Consider the following 17,904-nt stretch of genomic DNA (forward strand, 5'->3'; position numbering starts at 1 on the left):
CCAAATTTTAATATCTCAAGCAGAACTCAGAGGCTTTTGAGCAGAGCAGATTGTTCAAATGATGGTGCTATTGTGGAAGAAAAGTTACCTACAGATGTACTTGGCTTGTTGGCTGGAATGCTTTAATCCTTACTTGCTAGCAAGCTGCTTCTGTGTGGACAGGTCACAGACAAATCTTCTGTAACAAGCTTACCTCCTCATAGCGGGTCCCGCAGGACTCGCTCACGTAGGGGGTCTTCTGCGCCGCCACCCTCGGACGGCATCTCCGACTCCGCTGCGGCGGTGAGCCAGGACGCGCACGTGTGCAGTATGCCTAGACGCACGGGCGCGAGTCAGAGCGGCCTTTACAGGCTGAGGAGGCGTGTCTGAAGGAAGACCGTCCTCCTGTGGGCTGGATTGATTCCCTCTCCTAGGTATATTAGGCCAAGCAAGTCATTCACTCGCTGGCCTTGATACTAATCAGTAGCTGGTTCCTGGCCTAGCTAGCTAATATTTGAGCTACATTTATATATTGTGTAGACGCACAATATATATGTACTCTAGATAGTCAGTCTTGTATTTTGTAGTTATAGTATATATTTTTTGTAATATATCGTAATAACATCTGATTGTATATTTATCTGTGTACCTACCTTTTGCCTGCCTCTTGATCTCGCTCTTGTCTTATCCTTCTGTACCACTGCCATCTGATACACGTGTTCGCCTGTCCCTGACTTCGTTATTGCCTGATCCTTACAATACTGACATCTGACTTATGTGTATGACCCTGCCTGTTTGTTGACTACGATATTGCCTTGCTACTCTGTACCTCGATACCTCTGACTTTGTGTTCGACTACGGCCTGATCCTGACTACACTTTATGTATTACTGTTTGTGTATACACGTGTACGTTACCTCATCAAGTACCAGCATGATATTATCAATTCCCATAAAGAATATAATGGATGAGCTGTGAAATCAGATCATCTCATTAGCAGGAGCAGTTAATCAACTCTCTGAGCAAGTGGCTACTCAGCAAACTCAGCTGACTCAGTTAACCAACTCTCTTGCTCAGTTGAGTGCCTCCGCCAACACTAATAACTCGCAGCCATTTCCTAATGCTCCTAGCTTACCTATTGTAGAACCCAAGATGCTTTTACCTGAGAAATTCTCAGGCCTAAGTTCAGATTTTAGTAATTTTTAAAATCATTGTATGTCTTATTTTGAAATCCGGGCTAGATCTTCTGGGACTGAATCCCAAAAGATTACTCTCATTAAGACATTACTGCAAGAGATCTCCTTCAAGGTCGACATACTGTAGAGGAGTACGCGGCGGAGTTCAGAAAGTGGTCTGTTTCTTTTAACTGGGGTGGTACAGCACTGTTGGATCCATTTCTGTTTGGTCTATCTGATCCCATGAATGATATGTTAGTCAGTTATCCGGAACCTAAAACTTTGGAGGATGCTATCTCTTTAGCTATAAGAGTAGATAGACGTATCAGATATCGACGTCAGGGGAAAACTTATGCTACTGTAACCAGTTCTGTTAAACAGACAAGTGCCTCATCCGCTCTGACTGAGGAACCAATGCAGTTGGGCTATTCTAAGCTTTCCCTTACAGAGAAACTTAGAGGGAGAAAGGAAGGTCTATGTATGTATTGCGGTGAAAAAGGTCATTTTGTCCAAGCTTGTTCTGCCAAGAGGCTTCCGGAAAACTTCAGCGCCTACGTGAAGAAAGGGGACTTCACTTGGATGGGCAACCTTCTCCCCTCAAAAGTAAAAAGTTGTTGTTACCGGCTACCATAACTTGGAACAGTAAGTCCCTACATTGTCAGGCCTTTGTAGATTCTGTTTTCGCTACCTAGCTGGGTATTCCTGATAAGCCTTTGCAGAACAAGCTTTTTGTTACAGCTATAGATGACACCCCTTTGCAGGCCAAGAACCCCATTTCTGTTACTCCTGAAGTTTCCCTGCAGGTAGGGGTTATGCATTTAGAACAGATCAATTTTTTTGTTCTAAGAATGCCTTCCAGTCCCTTGGTTTTGGGGTTACCCTGGCTTCAACTCCACAATCCTGGAATTGATTGGGATTCTGGACAACTCACCTCTTGGTCATCTCATTGTCAGGAGTTGTGTCTCAAGAGCATATCCCTCTCAAGTTTAGGGGTAAAATCCAACGAGGTCCCATCACCTTATCTTGCCTTTTCAGATGTATTTTCACCACAATCTGCAGATAAATTACCGCCACATAGGCCTTACGATTATCCGGTGGAATTGTTGCCAGGTACAATGCCTCCTCGAGGTCATCTGTACAATCTAACCGGTCCTGAAAAATTGGCCATGAAAGAATATATTAGGGAAAATTTGGATAATGGTTTTATCCGACCCTCTACATCTCCAGCTGTGGCAGGTTTCTTTTTTGTGCAGAAAAAGGATGGGGGGCCTACGTTCGTGTATTGATTATAGGGGTCTAAACAAAATTACAGTAAAAAATTGTTACCCCTTACCCTTGATCAATTATCTCTTTGCTCAGGTCTCAGGGGCTAAGATTTTTACCAAGTTGGACTTACGGGGAGCTTGCAATTTAATACGCATTCCTCAAGGAGATAAATGGAAGACAGCCTTTAACACCCAGGATGGGCACTACGAATATCTTGTTATGCCTTTTGGCCTTTGTAATGCCACGGCTGTCTTCCAGGACTTTGTAAATAACGTCTTCCAAGATGTTTTGGGTAGATGTGTTGTTATTTACCTAGATGACATCCTTGTTTATTCCAGCACATTGCTGGAACATCATGATCACGTAAAATATGTGTTACAGAAATTGAGAGAGAATTCTCTATTTGCTAAACTGGAGAAATGTCTATTCGAGGTCACCCAGGTACCGTTCCTCGGATATATAATCTCTGACTCAGGGCTCTCTATGGATCCAAAAAAAACTTTCTGCAGTTCTTGAGTGGCCATAGCCTAGGGGGTTAAAAGCTACTCAGCGGTTTTTGGGCTTTGCCAATTATTATCGCAAGTTCATCAGAAATTTCTCTACTTTGGCTGCCCCCATTACTGACTTAACAAAAAAAGATGCTGATCCTGTCAATTGGTCTACAAAAGCTTTTGAGGCCTTTTCAGAATTAAAAAATGCATTTTGTCCAGCTCCCATACTTACGCACCCTAATGTTGCCTTGCCATTTATTGTTGAAGTTGATGCTTGGGAGGTGGGAGTAGGCGCAGTCCTTTCCCAGTTTTCTGGCCAACCTGAGCGGATGCATCCATGTGCGTTCTTTTCTAAAAAGTTTTCATCAGCCGAAAGAAATTACAACATAGGTAACAGAGAGTTATTGGCTGTAAAAATGGCATTTGAAGAGTGGAGACACTGGTTGGAGGTAACATTTCATTCTATTACAGTTTACACTGACTATAAGAACCTGGAATATATAGAGTGAGCTAAGAGATTGAACCCCCGGCAGGCACGGTGGGCTATGTTTTTTTCACGTTTTAATTTTGAAATCACATATAAACCAGGTTCTAAGAATGTAAAAGCTGATGCCTTGTCTAGAAGCTTTGAGACTGACTGTATTTCACCCACTACTTCCGAGAACATCTTACCTCCAAGCCGAGTTATTGCTGCAGTTCAGACTACTGAATTTCCTGATGTTCATGCTTTATTACAGCCGTATCAATCAGATAGTCCTCTTGATAAACCGTCTGACGTGGATTATGTTCCTTTACAGTTTTGTTTTCAAGTACTCCAGTTATAAACTGGCAGGTCATCCAGGGGAGACTAAGACATTGGGGCTTTTGTCTCAGCATGTATAGTGGCCCTCTCTTAGAAACGACTGCAAGGCTTTTGTGCCAGCCTGCACCACCTGTGCTAGAAGTAAATCCTCTCGGATTGCTCCTCGGGGTCACCTTATGCCTTTGCCTATCCCTTCTAGAGCCTGGTCCCATTTATCTATGGATTTTGTGGTCGACCTACTGCCTTCTGGTGGTAAAAAAGTGATCTGGGTTGTCATAGACTGTTTTAGCAAAATTGCTCACTTTTTGCCCCTTGCTGGATTGCCCTCTGCTCAAGAATTGGCTAAATTGTTTGTAGTACACATTTTTCGATTACATGGAATCCCCGACAATATTGTCTCTGATCTGGGAGTCCAATTTGTGTCACACGTTTGGCATGAATTCAGCGCCATTCTGGGTATTACATTGTCGTTATTCTTCTGGTTACCATCCTGAGACTAATGGGCAAACGGAGAGAACTCATCTATCTTTAGAACAGTTTTTTTCGATGTTTTGTCTCAGACTGTCAGGAGTCATGGCTTGACTTACTTCCGTTTGCCGAATTTGCTTTTAATAACCTTCCTAGCTCTTCTACCAAAATGTCACCATTTTGGCTTGTCAGAATCCTGAATTAACGTATTTCCCTTCCTCACCTTCTGTTTTTCCAGCATTGGAAGAATGGAGTACCCATGTGCAGCACATTTGGCCTCAGGTACAGCAGAATTTACAAGATGCAGTTTCTCGGCAAAAACTCTATGCTGATAGCAATCGCTCATGTGAATTTGAGTTTTCCCCTGGAGACCTGGTCTGGGTCTCCACCCATAACATTCCATTGCATCAACGCTCAGTTAAGTTAGGGCCCAAGTTCATTAGACTTTATCCTATTCAGGAAAAGATCAGTGATGTGGTTTATCGGGTGACATTGCCTCAAACCATTAAAGGGGTCAATTCTTTTCATGTCTCACTGTTAAAACCTGCTGCCAACGGGGGCGGAGCTAGCCATGGAAGAGTGAGGACGTGGGTTGCTAGAGCTCCTCCGTCTGACCGGCTTAATTTAAGCTCTAAGAACTGATAACCCTCCGCAATTTACTTAAATAGAATGTCCAGAACATCTAAAACCTGCAAGGGACAAGAAACACAGAGAAAGGCGACCCAACAACAGGTTACGAGATACCTAAAACGGAACGAGTCGACCCAGACGCCAACTAAGATGGCCGACACATCACCATCCCCAAACAAGAGCGCGAAGGCAAGTGAGTCGGAGAATGCCACCACAAGATCTCTAAATGAGATCAGAGACTACCTCCACAACCTCCCCACAAAGGAAGACCTGACTGATCTAGCAGACCGCATTACCTCAGCCACACGAGCAGACCTACAGGAGATACAGTCGGAGGTCACGGAGCATGAGAGGCGGATAGCGGCCCTCGAGGCGGAAACAAATACATTAAAGGCAGAGGTTCTCACTCTCAGAACACAACAAACTCAGCAGACTGCACTCAACACCACGCTGAGAGTGGGTCTGGAAGACATACAGAACCGGAGCCGACGGTGTAATATCCGCATACGAGGGCTCCCAGAAGAAACCTTACCGCAGCAGCTAGTACAGGCCGCGACTACGATCTTTAACAACATACTTAAGCAGTCGGCCGACAAGGTACTTAAAATAGATAGATTACACCGACCATTACGTCCGCAACCATCCGCAGAGGAGCCACCTAGAGACGTCATTTGCCATCTTCATTACTTCTCCACCAAAGAGGCAATTATGGCGGCGGCGCGGAAAATGGATTCCATTGAATACAAGGGAACGAGTATTCTACTATTCCAGGACCTAGCACCATCTACCCTGGCACAGCGAAGAGCGCTGCAATGTTGCTGAAACTTCTCCAGGAAAAGGGAGCGATATACAAGTGGGGATTCCCCTTCCAACTACATATCTCCAAGGATGGTAAAAGTTTTACCCTGAAGGATCCAGGAGGCCTCACCGACCTATTTACTGCCCTGGATTTGCCAACTGTGGAGGTCCCAGAATGGAAACCTGAAAAGATCTTCTTGGGCCTTCCACAATGCCCTAAAAAACTGAAAAATGGCGGACGAGGACAGCAACAATGAGCGGACTTCTGACCCCTCTAAAAACCGGACCTGATCCTTCATACAGATAAGTGTGCAGAAAACTTTATTTTTCTTGTTTTTTCTTTTCTACTACAAACTTCTACGTGAACTATTTGTGTACCCGAGAGAAGGCCGGGGAGTGCCCCACAATTTTTTCTCCCGCCGCTCTACCTGCTATTGCCCCTGTATACTTAGGCCAAAAGAACAGGACGCTCTCTCCCCTTTAACATATATACTTTGTCCACCTCCCTGACATCCATGGAACCTTGTGCAACTGAATGCATACTCAACATTCTAGCAGCCATGGGGGTGACCCTCCCCAAGGGAACATTTCTTGCGGCAGCTAAAAATTGAGCCACCAGCAATGTGTATTCGACAGTTTTGTTGAGCTAACAAAGTCTCAAGTCACCATTTACACAGCTCGTGTGGGACCCGGGGGGGATACCCCTCGGATGGAGGCCATGCTGCAATGCAAGGCGACAAGCATACTGGGTGATATATATGCTATATACGATGATACATATTTTTTTGGGGGGCTCTGGAGACGAGTGTGTGTTTTTTCCCTAGGGTCTATGGACACCCCTCTGATGGAGGACATGCTTCAATGTAATGCGACAAGCATAATGTGTGATATATATTCTATTTAGGTTGGTACATATTCCCATGGGCTCTGGGGATGGGCGTATGTTTATCCCCAGGGTCCATGGGGGCCCCGCTGACGGAGGCCATACTTCAATGTAATGGGACAAGCGTACTGCGTGATTTACATGCTATATAAGATGGTACATATTTTCATGAACTTGAGAGATGGATATATGTTATACGAAGGGGAGTGGTAAGATGAATAAATATCTGACAGGGAGATACAAAAGAGAAAAGGAGAAAGAGGGAAGGAGATTGTTATTCATGACTAATCATACCCCCCACATGTTTATTTCCTGATATTCCCGCACAGACTTAAAGGGGGGTGATCGCTAGATAAGGTGTATACATATAATACCCTCTCCAGGTGCATAGGCTCCCAATCGGCAGGTATACCATTGCCCCTATGGGACAGAACGCTGGCGCCTATTAACTCCTATGGAGCACAACTGATACGCAGTATAAATAAACGCACGCATACGGGCCCTAAACACTGCCATGGGCATTCATGATATTGGGGAATCACGGAAGACCCGGTAAGACATGCGCGCTGCCACCCAATTTGGGGAAAAAATAATATCACTGTGCCATACCAGAGTCGCTATGAGTTGCGTGGCTCCCGCGGAGGGGGGAGACTTTACTTGGGGACACTATACGTAATATCTTCAATAGGTTAACTGAACATGATATAATGGGGAGATGACGGGGGAGGGACTTCCCCTAGAACCCTTAGGCTTGACATGGGGCTATAGAGTGGTTTGCCGGACATTCACATAAGGGGGATCAGAGTTTGGATATTCTTATGTTGCTTGTTTATGGTTATCAGTATCTTTTAATATAGAGACCGGCACATAGCCGGTGTGGACGGAGGAGCCGCGGTTGACGCGACACATCATCCCCGACCTAGCGGTGGCTCCTTTCCCACATAGGATATGCAGGTCAGCACAAGACCCACTTTGGGTTTGCGCTAGGCCTGTGTGCTTCTTCTATACGAGGAAAATCTTTAGATGGTTTAACAGCTATCATTTACGATGCTTTACTATGGTTGTAGAATTCTATATGTTGATTTGAGACACATCCAGACGAAATGACACGCCCGATCCCGCAATATCACTGTTGAAGGTGATTTCCATCAATTCCAGGGGGTTAAATACTCCAGAGAAAAGGAGAATCTTACTTAAGGATATGTGGAAGCAGAAGGCGCAGGTGGTCCTCATCCAGGAAACACACTTTAAGAGCTCCAAAATTCGTAAATTAACCGATAGGAACTTCCCTTTAATCTATACTAGCAATTCATCAGAGTCCAAAACGAAAGGGACAGCAATTCTCATCAGCAAAGACCTTGCTTTCTCAGAAATACAGACTCTATCAGACCCTGATGGACGCTACATACTGGTTAAATGTCTAATAAAAGAACAAAAGTACACACTGGGGTCAATATATGCTCCCAACGTGGACCAAGACAAATTTATGCTCAAATTTTTCAACGAATTTGACACCTTCACGGAGGGAAGTGTTATTCTGGGTGGGGACATAAATGCGCCTCTAAATCCACAAATAGACTCTTCGCAAGGGAGATCAGCAGTGTCGTACGCTAAGCTCAATAAAATTAAAAAGGCTCTGCATGAACGCCAATTGGTAGATGTGTGGAGACTGACACATCCCACCGTGAAAGATTATTCCTACTATTCAACAGTACATAATACGTACTCGCGTATTGATTACGTCTTTACATCACACAACCTGCTCTCCGACCATATACAATCAGAGATCGGTATTATATCTTACTCTGACCATGCCCCTATTGTAGTCTCATTAAATTGCAGAGACAAACACAATAAACCATTTACATGGCGACTGAATACCTCTCTATTACAAGAACAAGCCGCTATTACACGAATAGACGAACAAATTGGCGAATACTTCTTAATTAATGATACGGGGGATGTGTCGTCTCCTACAGTGTGGGAAGCACACAAATGTGTTATAAGAGGAGCACTCATAAAGCTGGGTACCAGACTTAAGAAAGAAAGGGCAGAGGCAATCATTAACCAGCTGGAAAAGGTACGGCAGTTAGAGTGTAAGCACAAACAATCACTGGCAGAGAGCTCTCTACAACCCCTAACGGAGGCAAGGCAGACTCTCAAAGTAATGCTGCAAAATGGGGCTAAACAAGCGGCCCACAGATGCCGAGGCACATTTTTCCTACACGGGAACAAGTCAGGAAAACTACTGGCTAGAGCTCTCAGACAACAACATCAGAAATCATATGTCTCACAGATTGTACATGCGTCAGGTCAAAAACATATCAGGAATGAGTCCATTGCCCAGAGCTTTCGAGAGTACTACACCAAACTATATAACCTGAAAACCACCGTAGGCGAGAGTTTGAGGGAGGGTCCCAGGGCTGAGATAGCGAGATACTTAGAGGAAACAGACATGCCAAAATTAGATGAAGATATGTCCAAGGAAATAGAAGCCCCTTTTACAGAAGCAGAATTAGCCAAGGTTATCTCGGAAATAAAAGCAGGTAAAGCTCCAGGACCCGATGGGTTCCCGATCAAATATTATAAAAAATTTAGAAACACACTGGTCCCCTACCTATGTAAAACATTCAATGCATTAGCAGAGGGGTCAGACAGAGCAGTATTGCCCCACCAGACTCTGGAGTCTCATATAACCATAATTCCCAAAGAAAACAAGGACCCTGCAAATTGTGGTAGCTACCGCCCCATTTCTCTCCTCAACCTAGACCTAAAGATTTTTTCCAAAGCAATAGCCAACAGAATAGCGGAACATGTGGGACATCTGATTCACTGGGATCAAGTGGGCTTTATACCTAACAGAGAAGCGAGAGACACCACTATTAGGGCCCTGGGACTCCTTCAGTTTGCTCGGTCACAGGGAACTCCATGCATGTTGCTCTCTACAGACGCAGAAAAAGCCTTTGACCGGGTGAGCTGGAGGTGGATCAGAGCAGTCCTACAATATATTAATCTTGGGGACAGGATGATGTCGTGCATAGATGCCCTTTACTCGGTTCCATCAGCCCGCATAAAAATCAATGGGATTCTGTCAGACCCCCTGGCCATCACTAATGGTACGAGACAGGGGTGTCCACTGTCCCCTTTGATCTTCGCCTTAGCCCTGGAGCCCTTTCTGTGTCACATCCGACTAAATAAAGGCATAACAGGTATTGAAGTGGGTAGCACCTCCCATAAAGTAGCAGCTTACGCGGACGACCTTTTGTTTTTTCTCTCCAAACCCCATCTAGCCCTTCCCAACCTGATGAAAGCATTCGAACGGTATAGCAAATTATCCTTTCTTAAAATAAATTATGGTAAATGTGAAGCCTATAGTGTAGGACTAGACGATAAGTTAAAATCCCAACTAGAACATAACTTTCCATTTACTTGGAAAACAAAACATATTAAATACTTGGGTACTTTTATATCGGACTCTCTGAGCAGTGTGTTCACACACAACTTCCCCCCGATGCTACAAACTCTTATAGCGAATCTTAAAAAATGGGATTTCTCACAAATATCCTGGCTAGGGAGAACTGCAGTCGTCAAAATGAACGTCATGCCTAGACTGCTGTACCTTTTCCAGACCCTCCCTATACCGATACCTACAACATTTCTACGCCATGCCCAGACTGCTTTTAATAGGTACATCTGGAAGAGTAAACCCCCAAGACTCAAACGGAATGTGCTATATAAACCAAAACAAAATGGGGGTCTAGCGATGCCAAACGTGACTTTATATTGCCAAGCAACAGTCTTGACGAGGGTGGTTGATTGGTGTAGACATGGGAAGTACAAACAATGGACGAACATGGAACAAGAAATGTCCGCACGAAAATTAACTAACCTGCTCTGGTCTACAAAATCCCTGCCCATGGGGTTTGATTTGCCTCCTCTCTGTAGGCGCACAATACAGCTCTTTCTTCGATTACGGTCATTGCCAGACATATCACCCTGGCCGTCGCCTATGTTCTCCCCAATAGACAACCCTAATATGTCAGTGCAATATGGAGTGGGATCACATAATACGTGGGCTAAGACAGAGAACATAACCTTGTCCTCCCTAGCCCACCAAGGGGAATGGCGATCACTAGATGATATTAAACAAATGGCCCAGAACCCAGATCTTGATTGGTGGGGTTTCTTTCAAATCAGATATCTACTAAATAGAGAAGGAATCAGACCTTCACACCTCAGACAGAAAACTGAATTTGAACAATTATGCACAGGTGAGGGCCCAGTCAAAAAAATGCTCTCCCAACTATACATCCTTTTGATAGAACAGCAAGACCAATCAGTCCCGTACTTTGATAAATGGAAGGGTATTATTCACAAATCTTTCTCTCCCCAGCAGAGGAGAAATATCTGTATCTTTACCCACAAGTCCTCCTTATCCTCTAGGATACAGGAAATTAACTTTAAAATATTGTCTCAATTGTATTATACCCCCTCTAGATTACACAGTATGTTTCCAAACATAGAGGATATATGCTGGACATGTCAGAGGACAACTGGAAGCCTGTTACATATCCTATGGGAGTGCCCTCTTCTTAAAGACTTCTGGGCCAAAATAGAAAGACTAATTAGACATGTAACAGATAGAGATACCCCATTCAGACCAGAGTTTTATCTGCTACACCAGAATGAGTGGTCACTAAGGGCATACAAAAGGTCAATAGTACGACATATACTAAACACCGCCAAGTGCCTACTGGTGAGAAAGTGGAAAACGACCATAATACCCTGCTCATCAGAAATAGTAGCGGAGATGGATTATATACGCAGTATGGAGGATCTAGCACATATTGCACTGGATAGGGAAGAAGCATTCCGCAAATCTTGGACATTTTGGAATGTGTTTCGGGAGTCAGAAGACTTTAACAAGGTTCTCGAGGGAGTGGACTAGGCGGAGCTGAGTAGCTGTGGGCGTATGGAGAGATAGACCACATACATATGATACACAACTACCCTGGATTGGTGGAACTACTCTAAATTTTGTGCTATCTTATAGAGGTGTCACTCACTGTGTCTGGATGTGTCTCCATTGTTATGGTTAAAGTTGCTCTCGCCGGGGGCCAGGTGTTGCACTGTTCTGTGTAACACCCATTGGCCCTACCCGAGAATAGTTTGGTGTTAAGTTAAATAAAAATGTTAAAAAACATAGGTTTTTATGTCAATACACTGGAGGATAAGGAACTATTAACAAATGACGCTGTGGCAGATTTCATTATTCTACTTATGATATTACCTAAGACGAGCCACGAGCTAGAAGATTTTCTCCTACAATGATTCAGACCGTTATGCTTTCTGAAACTCTATATGTAATACACTTTTGACACATTGTATTTCACCTTGACTGAATATGAAACGTGTAATTGACATGAAAATACTAAATAAAAGAATATTAAAAAAAAACAAAACCTGCTGCCAACATATTGTCATCTGCAGATCCGCCCCCTCCTATTGAAGTAGATGGACAACCTGAATATGAGATAGAGAAAATCCTTGATTCTAGAAAAATCCATAATTCATTACAGTATTTGATCGATTGGAAGGGATATGGACCTGAGGAGAGATGTTGGGTTCCTGCCCGTCAGGTCCATGCTGATCAATTGACTCGGAATTTCGTTGTGATCATCCTGATAGACCTAGTGGAGAGTGTTCGGAGACCACTCCTCGGGGGGGGGGGGGGGGGGTTTGTAACAAGCTTACCTCCTCATAGCGGGTTCTGTGACGTCTCCCGCGGCGTCTCCGGTGGAACTCGCTCACGTAGGGGGTCTTCTGCGCCATTACCCTCGGACGGCATCTCCGACTCCGCTGCAGCGGTGAGTCAGGACGCTCGTGTGCGCAGTATATCTAGACGCACGAGTCAGAGCAGCCTTTACAGGCTGAGGAGGCATGTCTGAAGGAAGACCGTCCTCCTGTGGGCTGGATTGATTCCCTCTCCTAGGTATATTAGGCCAAGCAAGTCATTCACTCGCTGGCCTTGATACTAATCAGTACGCTGGTTCTTGGTCTAGCTAGCTAATATTTGAGCTACATTTATATATTGTGTAGATGCACAATATATATGTACTCTAGTTAGTCAGTCTTGTATTTTGTAGTTATATTATATATTTTTTGTAATATATCGTAATAACATCTGATTGTATATTTATCTGTGTACCGACTTTTCGCCTGCCTCTTGACCTCGCTCTTGTCTTATCCTTCTGTACCACTGCCATCTGATACACTTGTTCGACTCGGCCTGTCCTGACTGACATCTGACTTATGTGTATGACCCTGCCTGTTTATTGACTACGACATTGCCTTGCTACTCTGTACCTTGATACCTTTGACTTTGTGTATGACTACGGCCTGATCCTGACTATGCTTTATGTATTACTGTTTGTGTATACACGTGCACGTTACCTCATTACGTACCAGCGTGATATCTTCCAGCCCCCTGCCTGTGTCTCACAACTCTACAAGCAAAGGGAGGAGGAAAAGGCAGGAGGAAGGGAAATACTGTGTTTAATTCCTTATCTTAGTAGCTAAGTATTATTGTGGACTAGAGCATGTATTTTATAGACAGGAAGTTTTTAATCAGGATGATACCATATATTGGCTTATTTAAAAGAACAACAGCAAGCTTTCAGCTAGTAAGCATTCTTCAGACTCAGGCCCTTCAGACTGTAATCCTGTTGACTGACAATGTTAGAACATACAATCAGAAGAAGGTAGATAGATTTGTTTAAATTTTTTTGCAAATACAGTATAAGCATCATCCAGAAAATGAATTGCAAGTGATCTTGCAAGGATTAAGAGATATTTATGGCAAATAGATAAGACCCTTGCATTACTTAATGCCTACCAGTCAGGCTGACATGGAGCGTTTTTTACAGACCCTATCCTGTTCGCTGTACACTGCTGGAGCCTGGAAACAGTTAACTATATGTTACTAATCTTGGGGTGGGGCACAGTGATTCACAGGGGGGGCAGTGCCCCAGTGTAGCACCGCTTATGTACTCTGTAAAGAGATGCAGAGGATGTTGGTGCAATATAAATACTAAATAATAATAATAATAATAATTATTATTATTATAAATATACATTGTTGTGCTAAATTCAGTGAAACTAGTGTAATTTTGTTTAACATCTATTTAACAGCTGCATGTGTGATGTCCTGTGTTCTGATCTCTCTTCTTGCCCACTGTACACCCCACAATTTGCATGCACCCCTACACTGCATTCCCTTACATATACACTGAATGCCCCCCATGCATTCAGTAGAGCTGGCAGCTGGCATGCATGCTAGCTACTGTGAACACCCCTAGTAACCTCTTGCTTAATAGATAGATCCAATGTGATTATTATTATTATTATTATTATTATTTAGTATTGTTGTACAAAGTATATAGTCGTGTCTCTTAACTTTCCCTCAAAGTGGCTCAGAATCTAATCTCTACCATAGTTTTCATGTCTATGTATGTATCGTGTATGTATTGTCTAGGGTCAATTTAGGGGGAAGCCAATTAACTTGTCTGTACGTTTTTGGGATGTGGGAGAAAACCAGAGTGCCCGGGTGAAACCAACGCAGACACGGCGATAACATACAAACTCGATGCAGATACACAGCATTCAAACAGTTAAACACAGCATTTTGTTATTCAGTGGAAAGCTCCTTGCTTCAGTGGGTATCTTCAGGCCCCATCTGAAGATTTGATAACATTATCTTTTGTTTACATTTCTTTGCCTGCTACATTCCTAGCTGTGGTGAAATTAGCTCTTTCTGCTGTAGAAGCAGAGAGCTGAGAAGTGATCACTAAATAGATTTTGATATATAAATACAGCAGCCATGCAAGAAAATGAAATAGCAGCTTTCAGAACAGATAAACTGGACTCTAGAAACTTGTAATTTATAAACAGACAATATTACTTGTGCAGAAAAGCAAAAATGGTAACTGTATGGGTAACAAAAAGTAGGAAAACACATTTTTATTTAATGTTATGTCAAAGTTTTATCCCACTGTAAGCACATTTTCTGCAAAAACATTTTTTGTATTTGAGAATCACTGTTTTATATCTATGAGAGTTTTTTCTCTGTCTAGAAAGTTACTAAAGGGCTGAGAGTGTGGAGAGGGTTACTTGAGTAAGCTACACTTGGCATGGCCGTGAATGGTAGTAGTAAACAAAAACTTTGCGTAATATGCAAGCTCTACTTTGGCAAGAACTAGAATTTCTATTGGTGGAGCAAAATCTTTACTGGAAGATCAGACTGCCTAAACAAAGTATTGTATTGTGGTTATTCATTACATAACACTGATTACCTGTGACACATGGTTATACGACCCTTCTAGAAGATACTGCCTCAATCCTTTATCGTGCTTTCTTAATATGAATGATGACTTTGCTGGTCCAGACAATGGAAATGACAAGAGACTTTCTCCATTAGGGAAAGACAGATCCAGGCATGGCTGCCAGCCTAACAGCCTCGATGCTAAGAGGATAAAGCACATTGACAATGTCACAGAAATACATAAAGTTGGTGAGCTACTTTTTTATTGATCCAATGCACAGTATGACTCTATTATTGCTCATTTTTCTAGTTTCTCTTATAGCTAGGTAAAGAAAGAAGCAAAAAAATATAAATGTATGGTTGAAAATTTACATAGCATTACTATTATAGAACCATAGGTATTGACAGGCTATACCAGAACTACAGGCTATATCCACAGGACAAATTATTATACAGCTGTTCACATTAGAGCCCGGTGCTCATTTCTTAGGGCTGGTGCACACCAAAAACCGCAAGCAGATCCGCAAAATGCTAGCAGATTTTTAAACGCTTTTTTTTATTTTTATGAGGCGTTTTGCTAGCGTTTTGCGGATTGCTGCTGCGGTTTTCAGTATAGTAGATTTCATATATTGTTACAGTAAAGCTGTTACTGAACAGCTTCTGTAACAAAAACGCCTGCAAAACCGCTCTGAACAGGCGTTTTTCAGAGCGGTTTGCGTTTTTCCTATACTTAACATTGAGGCAGAAACGCACCCGCAATCCAAAAAATGCCTCACCCTGGCATTTTTCGTTTCTGCAAAACGCCCCCCGCTCTGGTGTGCACCACCCCATTGAGATACATTGACCAAGCGGATCCGCAGCCGCAAGCGGCTGCAGAAACGCTGAAAAAGCCGCTCGGTGTGCACCAGCCCTTACAGCCGTAGGGCACTATTAGCAATGTGGATCAGTACACACAGCTTAACACTGCTGCGGACTACCTCAGTTTGCTGGGCAACTACCCATCCACACCACTTCAAAGTTTGTCTGAATAATTTTACTACAAAACACCAGCAGTGTAAATGGCACTGGCAGCAGACGATGTGATTGGGCTAAACATTCACTCAATCACCACATTCCACAAACCTGCTGAGGAATGTATCCGCCACTTTCCCAAGCATTTTCAGAACTCAGGTGGTAAAGGTGATATACCAGTTTTGTGCATTAGGACATGTCTGCACCTATTGATCTGACATTTTTGCAGGAAAAAGGAAAGGTATTGAAAAATAGTATCAGGGTGTGAGGGTGTGCTTGTTTGTTCCATTAGGGATCTTCTTATGGGCCAATTTATAAAGAAGTATCGATTTGCTAATACATTACTAATAATAATAATACTTGTTTGTAAATTTAAGTGATCGCCCCTTTAAGACTACCATATTTATAAAGAGGTTATCTTCTTTTATGGTAGATGAATAGATTAGCGAATCCCATGTGAGAAATGTACAGTTCACCAAAGAAATACTGGTCATTACCTTCTATTGTGGACCAAGATCACCATAAGCAGTTTTCCAGGTATTTATAAAAAAATCAATGTGAACTAAGTCTAGCTTACATATGACATTTCTTTCAGACTGTCATTCTAAAGGTAGCCACAGAAAAACATCACAAGATTTATTTTTTTTCTTCTAGTGAGAAGTCTGAATTTCCCATATTTACCGATAGGGAGTGGCTGATTTTCTGATCAATTTTTATGAAAATTTAATGGTATAAGATAATCAATTTCTTGATTGATAGACCCAAGACTTTTTTTCAGTTATATTTATTTTTCACAAATTGTCATATTTTTCAAATGTTAAAATCAATCAGAAAAATTGATAGTAACATAGCTAATTTGGTTAGAAAAAAGACATTTGTCCATCAAGTTCAACCAGAATCAAAGAAAAAGAAAAAAAAATCTGCACATATCCCAGTTGATCCAGGGGAAGGCAAAAAGCCTTACAAGACCTGGGCCAATGAGCCTTAAAAGGGAAAAATTCCTTTCCGACTCCAGATGACAGCCAGATAAATCCCTGGATCAAGTCTCCTGGGAATTACCTAATAATTATAGGCGTAGATGCTCTTCAATGCAAGAAAAGCATCTAAGCCCTCTTTAAATGCAGATATAGAGTTTGCCATAACTACTTCCTAAGCTAAAATATTCCTTAAATAGATATATATAATATCCAAACGCAGATCATGTCCCATTCAATTCTCGAACTGAAAAACATTATAAAAAAATATATTGTGTGTTGCCACCTTTTGGTAAATCCCAATAAAAACTGTACTTTGTCTTGGACTTTAACTTTGCTTGGTAGTTTGGATCCTAGTTCATATTATTTTGTGTGTTTGATTACAGACAACTTGGAATTCTTGGTACCTACTTGGAGATGTTAGAAGCCATTCATGTAGAAATCTAGAAATCCCCTAGGGTTCCACATACTTTGTTAAGATATTTGTACTAAAGAGACACTGATATAGGAAGTCAAACTGTGACTTTATATTTCTGTACATATTAACTAATCTCCCTTGTGAATTGTTATTACCCATTTGTTTGTATTCTTACATTTAACTTAAGCTGTTAGATGTTCACTAAAAATGTCCTAATGCATAAACTAGTCACTTTAAGGGCAACTCACCATCTTCATTCAAGCAAGACTTCCTTTCAATTTGGCCAGTAGGACTTTTTAACTTCTCCAGACCATCAGCCATTACTAGGTACAACTGGGAGCTGAAAACAAAGATGTTCAATTCACATATCAGCAAATATTTGAAGTAAATATTGGTGCTATCTGAAGCAGTGGAAGAACTAAAAAACATTATTCCATCTCGGATGTAGCCCATTTTAAGGAAATCTGAAGCAAATCTTGGTAGAACCCTTTCATGTAATGTAAAACTCTATTATCAGGTGAAATTGCATGGCAAAACAAGTTTTAGTTCCAGAGAAATAAGTATGAAGTGAGGGGAAATACTAACAATATTTCATGGTCATTGTTGAACTCCATGCCCCTTGCCTCCTGCCTAGGATTCATTTCTGGGCCACCACAAAGCAAGAAAAAACGCAAAACAATTTTGATATTT

The 17,904-nt window shown here is 42.3% G+C and overlaps 1 protein-coding gene across 5 annotated transcripts in view; it reads right to left on the reverse strand.

Annotated features, from left to right (window-relative positions):
• LOC137524618 (uncharacterized) overlaps window positions 1-17,904 on the reverse strand; it is a 571,079-nt gene that overhangs the window by 325,533 nt on the left and 227,642 nt on the right. For all 5 annotated transcript variants that reach the window (XR_011022737.1, XR_011022738.1, XM_068244694.1 and 2 more), the window contains exons 20-21: window positions 17,463-17,554; window positions 14,843-15,012 (exon numbers count right to left, since the gene is read on the reverse strand). Coding sequence is in view for 3 of the 5 variants with exons in the window: in XM_068244694.1 (XP_068100795.1) it covers window positions 14,843-15,012; window positions 17,463-17,554 (262 nt within the window). In the remaining 2 variants the exon portion in view is untranslated. The remainder of the gene's footprint in view (window positions 1-14,842; window positions 15,013-17,462; window positions 17,555-17,904) is intronic.

This window comes from Hyperolius riggenbachi, chromosome 7 (genome assembly GCF_040937935.1).
Source record: "Hyperolius riggenbachi isolate aHypRig1 chromosome 7, aHypRig1.pri, whole genome shotgun sequence".
NCBI lineage: Eukaryota > Metazoa > Chordata > Amphibia > Anura > Hyperoliidae > Hyperolius > Hyperolius riggenbachi.